Source organism: Raphanus sativus, chromosome 8 (genome assembly GCF_000801105.2).
Source record: "Raphanus sativus cultivar WK10039 chromosome 8, ASM80110v3, whole genome shotgun sequence".
NCBI lineage: Eukaryota > Viridiplantae > Streptophyta > Magnoliopsida > Brassicales > Brassicaceae > Raphanus > Raphanus sativus.
The window spans coordinates 27,007,333-27,012,855 of NC_079518.1; the positions used below are offsets into that span (position 1 = coordinate 27,007,333).

At 32.6% G+C, this 5,523-nt stretch overlaps 1 protein-coding gene across 1 annotated transcript; it reads right to left on the reverse strand.

The window, feature by feature from the left end:
- Nucleotides 1–705: 705 nt before the first annotated feature.
- Nucleotides 706–3,259, reverse strand: LOC108855712 (pollen receptor-like kinase 5). Its single transcript, XM_018629594.2, has 3 exons — nucleotides 2,392–3,259; nucleotides 1,631–2,293; nucleotides 706–1,529 (listed from the first exon to the last, which is right to left on the reverse strand). Exons 1-3 carry the CDS (start codon nucleotides 3,098–3,100, stop codon nucleotides 859–861), a joined length of 2,043 nt encoding a protein of 680 aa, XP_018485096.1. The 5' UTR covers nucleotides 3,101–3,259; the 3' UTR covers nucleotides 706–858.
- Between the last annotated feature and the right edge of the window lie 2,264 nt (nucleotides 3,260–5,523).

Genomic DNA, 5,523 nt, shown 5'->3' on the forward strand with positions numbered 1-5,523 from the left:
CTTCTACATTACTATATTGTGGTGTCATCTTTGCACTAACAGTTGTCATCTTTGCATTAACAAGTTAGATACAAAATTCTGATTGACGGGTTATTTAGGAACATAAGAGATGACGCTGGGTTTACTTTGTTCTGTGACTTGAAGAAGAAGGGTTAATGTGTTGATGCTTTTACTTTTAGCATTGTTGTGTTGTGTTTCATCTTTGCCGGGAAGGAAAGCTAGTTGGAGCAATTTAATTGGTGGAGGAAATGGAAACAAGAGTTTTTCTCTATGGACTTGGGTACTATTAGTTCTCTCTTGGTCGGATACCACAAACGAGGGGTAGGATTGGAAGGATGAAAACACATACGTGAAGGAAAATTGGTGCCTAATGTTTTGACGGAATGCTGGTGTGGAAGCAATCCTAAAACACCCAAACAGCAAACATAAAGATTGCACCCCTGATGTTTTTTACAAGTAAAGGAAGCTCCCTAGATATCATGAGCAGGGTGGATTCAGAAAAAGAAGAAGCTAGGGCTTACGAAGAAGATATACTGGTGTTGGATGATTATGTATTCCATTTATTACTCAATATTATGTAATGGTAATTGATGTAGTTTAGGAAGTGAGATACTCCTTACAATTTAAGCATAACTGTTAGTAAGACCATTAGAAAATACACAATGCAAACTTTTTCCAAAACATATACACATTTTCTGGTCCACTAACTTCTCATACATTTTTCTTAATAATCTGCACTAACCATAGAATGAAGAAAAACCCATCACATGTTCTTCTTCTCTCCGGTCAAGCTAGGACCGCCGGAATATTCACCCTCTCGTGTTATACATTTTCAAACCCTAAAACTCATCTGTTCATCTAGAAACCAAATTCATCACCATCCAACATTATCGAAGAATGTAAAGTATCACTCCCTCGATGATCCATAGAACCAAACTCATCACAAGGTTCACCTTCTCTCAACATGTCAATCATTTCTACAGCTTCTCTCATCTCCATCCTTTTCTCTTCTTCTTCTTCACAACATCTCAACCCTATTTTCAACAAACTAATCATTTCCGCTTTACAATTCTTCTTCCCTCTCATTTCCTTGTCAAACACGTCACTTGTTTTCTTCTCCTTAACCATGTCATTAACCCATGTCACAAGACTCATGTTCGGGTCATAACCTTGCGTTAAATAATTCTCAGGGAATCTCCCTGACAAAAGCTCCAATATCAATACACCGAGACACCAAACATCTGTCTTCTTTGTTATGGCATGTCCTTTCTCTGGTCTATACTCTGGTGATTTGTATGCAGTCATGAAGTTATGTGCATGATCTGAGCTCATCACCGGTCTTAGAGCGTAATCTGTTAATAATGGCTCAAGTGATTCGTCTAAAACCACATTCGATGACTTAATATGACCATGAGGGATAGTTAATGTTGGTAGCTCCTTGAACAAGTAAGATAAACCATTTGCTAATCCCTTTATTATCTTTAAACGTGTTAACCAATCCAATCCAGGTTGATCCTCGGAATGATTTGCTGATAACATAGAACATAAACTCAAATTGTTAAGAAACCTAACTAGCAATTGGTTTTAAGATGAAAGTCCGTCAAATGTATAATATAATGTTAAAATATACCATGAAGATGGCTTGCCAAGCTACTATTAGGCATAAACTGGGTGACTAAGAGCTTTTCTTCTCGCCGGTAATAGTAAGCGACAAGAGGCAATAGATTTGGATGGTTTAATCTCCCTAACCTTCTCATATGCTCATGAAACTCATCTCTTCCAACATTGTTCATATGTTTATACCTCTTCACAACCAATGTTTGTCCGCTAGATATCGCTGCTTTGTATGAAGCACCAAACGTTCCACTACCAAGAACTTCAGCTGAAGCTCTAAGAAGATCTTGAAGACCAAATCTTCTAGTGTCGTCCCTCACAAAAAGAAGCCTTCCTGCTGGATCAGGCATGGATCCTCTCCTTGCGTGATTCACAACAGATTCTGCTGGTTTATTGATCTTATTATTCTCGGGTTCATGATAAGTGTAATTCTCTACCCTTTCTTTACCAGCTGAAGGATAATCTGACAAGCAGTTTCGACTTCTTGATTGGATGAAACAGATCACAAGTGCGATGATCACTAGTATTATTCCAATAGAGATCAAAACGATTACTATAGTGTTAAAAGATCCGGTCTTCTTCCCCTGGGGAGGACTAGGATGAGATCTTGGATCAATAGGAATACCCGGAGGGGAAATAGAACATGGACTTAAGGGAGGACCACACAAATCTTTGTTACCTACAATTTACAAAACATAAGACATTCAAATTCATTTTATAAACTGAAAAATATATTTTAACTATCATGTTAATCTATACAGACAAATTAAAATGTACCTGCAAAAGAGCCAGGATCCATGTTTTGAAGGCTTTCAGGGATGGGTCCATCTAGATCATTGTTTTCAAAGCTAGCTAACTTAAGATCCTCTTGTTTAAAATATGGTATATGCCCTTGAAACTGGTTACCATTTAGCCTCACCTCTATAAGCCTTGGCAAAGAAGTTAAAGACGCAGGGATTGTCCCACGAAATGCGTTATTCGCCAAGAAAATCTTCTTCAAATGGGGCATATCTTGAAATGCATCTGCTGGTATCTCTGCTGAAAACCGGTTATTAGACAAATACAAAGATCTCATAGAAGTAAGCCTGTTAACCTGAGGCATTGGGCCAATGAAATCATTGTTCATGAAGCTTATGGTTCGTAGATTTTTCATAGGAACCAATGGTTCTAGGTCTAGCTTCCCGGTTAAGCTCATTCCCTCAAGTTGTAACCCATAAACGAAATTTGTACATAGAACACCAAACCAATTCGCGTCATTTCCTCGACATGGTGATGTTAATGGATCCCAGCTATTAAATCCCGAACCATTTTCTAATGTATCCTTGAATCTCAGGAGACAATCTGCGTCTGAATCTGGCACAACCATCTGAGACATTACGACCGGGCATAACACAGCGATAAAGATGATGAGGAGAATGCAGGAAGGTAGAGTTTTCTTGAAGGCCGTGTTACACGCAAGCGTAACCGGGTTCTCCCAAGTTCGCATTGCAGTTACACGCACAATGGAACCAATATGATCTCAGTGAAATCTTTATTTCTTGTTCTTGTCGTGGCTTCCGTGAAAGCCAAGAAATTGCATGAATGGAACGAGGGAAGAACAAAACCTACCACGAATGAAGCACAAGTGTGTACGTAAAATGGCAAAGATGTGTTCTTTTTTCCCTATTTTCTTCTTTCTGTTTTCTTTTTTGATTTGTGTCATCTTAAGATTATTATTAGGTGAGAGATATCCTTGGATAGCCATTCAATTATCTTGTTTCGAAGTTATATATATGTAAGCCTTGTTGTTCTGATTTGTCATTTGCTTTTTTGTTCCCACCATAGTTCCTTTGGTTTCTAAATGATTTAAGTAATTCTTGGGTTCACTTCCTAAGGTAAACCTCTAGGTTCACCCACCAATAGGAGTTCACCATTTTATATTTAATATCTTTTAAAAAAAGAAATAAAATATTGTCAAGTTATATTATATTTTTTTAAATTAAAAGATAAAAGCTCAAGAATTAAAATAAAAAATAATAGTAGTTGAAAAAAAAATATTTAAAAAAAAAACTTTAATACCATCAGCAAAATGCTAAACCCTAAACCCTAAATCCTAAACCCTAAACCATTGGATAAACCCTAAACCCTTGGACAAATTTTAAATTCTTGATTTTTTAAAGTAATTTTAGTACCGTCAGCAAAACACTAAAACCTAAACCCTAAATACCATAGCCTAAATCACTGGTAAATCTTAAACCCTTGGATAAATCATAAACTCTAGAATTTAAGATTTATCCAAGAGTTTAAAATTTACCCAAGGGTTTAGGATATAGCATTTAGGGTTTAGAGTTTAGTATTTAGGGTTTAGTGTTTTGTCGATAGCATTAAAATTATTATTTTTTTAAAAAAAATTTGTTTCTAACTAATATTATTATTTTTATTCTTATCTTTTAATTTTAAAAATATGGCAATATTTTGTTTTCTTTTTAAAAATATATTAAATACAAAATGGTGAACTCCTATTGGTGGCAATATTCTTGGGTTCACCCTAGGGAGTGAACCCAAGAATTACTCTTTGGTAAAACAAATTTCAAGAATCCCTTTTATATCAAAAGAGAAGCATTTTAAGAAATGTGTTCACACTATAATGGACATGTATCAATCTCACAATGATTTGAAAATGAGCATTCACACTCTACATAAATGTTTTCACACACTATATAAATGTGTTCATACTATTTACTTTATGTTTTTCGTTTTTAATATACAACTCAAATGTAAGGTTCCAAAAAATATGAATATAAAATTTAATTCTACAATGGAATATTAAGATATGATAAAAACAACCCAAAACCTACTAATATCCAAATTATGGTTGTTCAATATGATAAAACTGAATACTACGAACCGAACAGAAATAGATAATATGGTTTTGTTTTGGTATATACCATACAAACTGAATGAATGTGATTTTATAAAATCGTAGGATTTGGTTATGGTTTGGTTTGTAAACGATTAAACCGAACAAAATCGATCAAAGGTAGAATCATGTAAATATGTATATATTTATAACGACGCATGAGTGTAATAATAAAACATTATTTCAAACTATAAAACATTGTTTTAATAGTTTTTTTGTTTATTATTATTTATTTAAATATATAATATTTTTTAATAAATGACTTTTAACAACATGACTCTAAATCTCGTATAATATATAATATGATCTAAAACTAAATAATTATGTTTTTTGATATAAAACTGAATAAATTGAAAATCGACGGTATATAAACTAAATCAAACCGAAGTAAATATGAATGTAGAATAGTAGTTATATTTTACTAACCGAAATACCAAAAACCAAAAAAAAAAACCGAACCGAAACCGATTGAAAACCCCAATCCAAATGAAACCAAACTATTGTTTCATTCTCCAAAATATAATGATATCCTAGTATCTATATTATTATAATTGAAGTATCTTTTGGTATTGTTTGGAAACATAAATAGTAGAATATATAATAATTGTTTGGAAACATAAATAGTAGAATATATAATAATTTTTTGAAAACATGGATTGCAGATTAAATATTTTCTTTTATTTACACATTTAGCCATTGTACTTACAATAAATTAATCATTTTATTTTTTGTATTTCTTTTTATTTACAGATTTTGCCACCGCATTTAAAATCAATTAATATATTAATTTCAGTGGTTTTTTATTCTGTGGTGAAAATCAAAACACAAATTGAAATATATAGTATATATTATATAAAAAATTTAAATATAGTATTACTTTGTTTAGTTTAGCAGAATATAAAAATACTGAAAGTTTGATTTTCAAGAAAACAAAATATCATATAATTAATAAAAATTCATAGAAAACTAATGTAAAATTAAAATTTTTAATATGTTGTTTCATTTTAAAA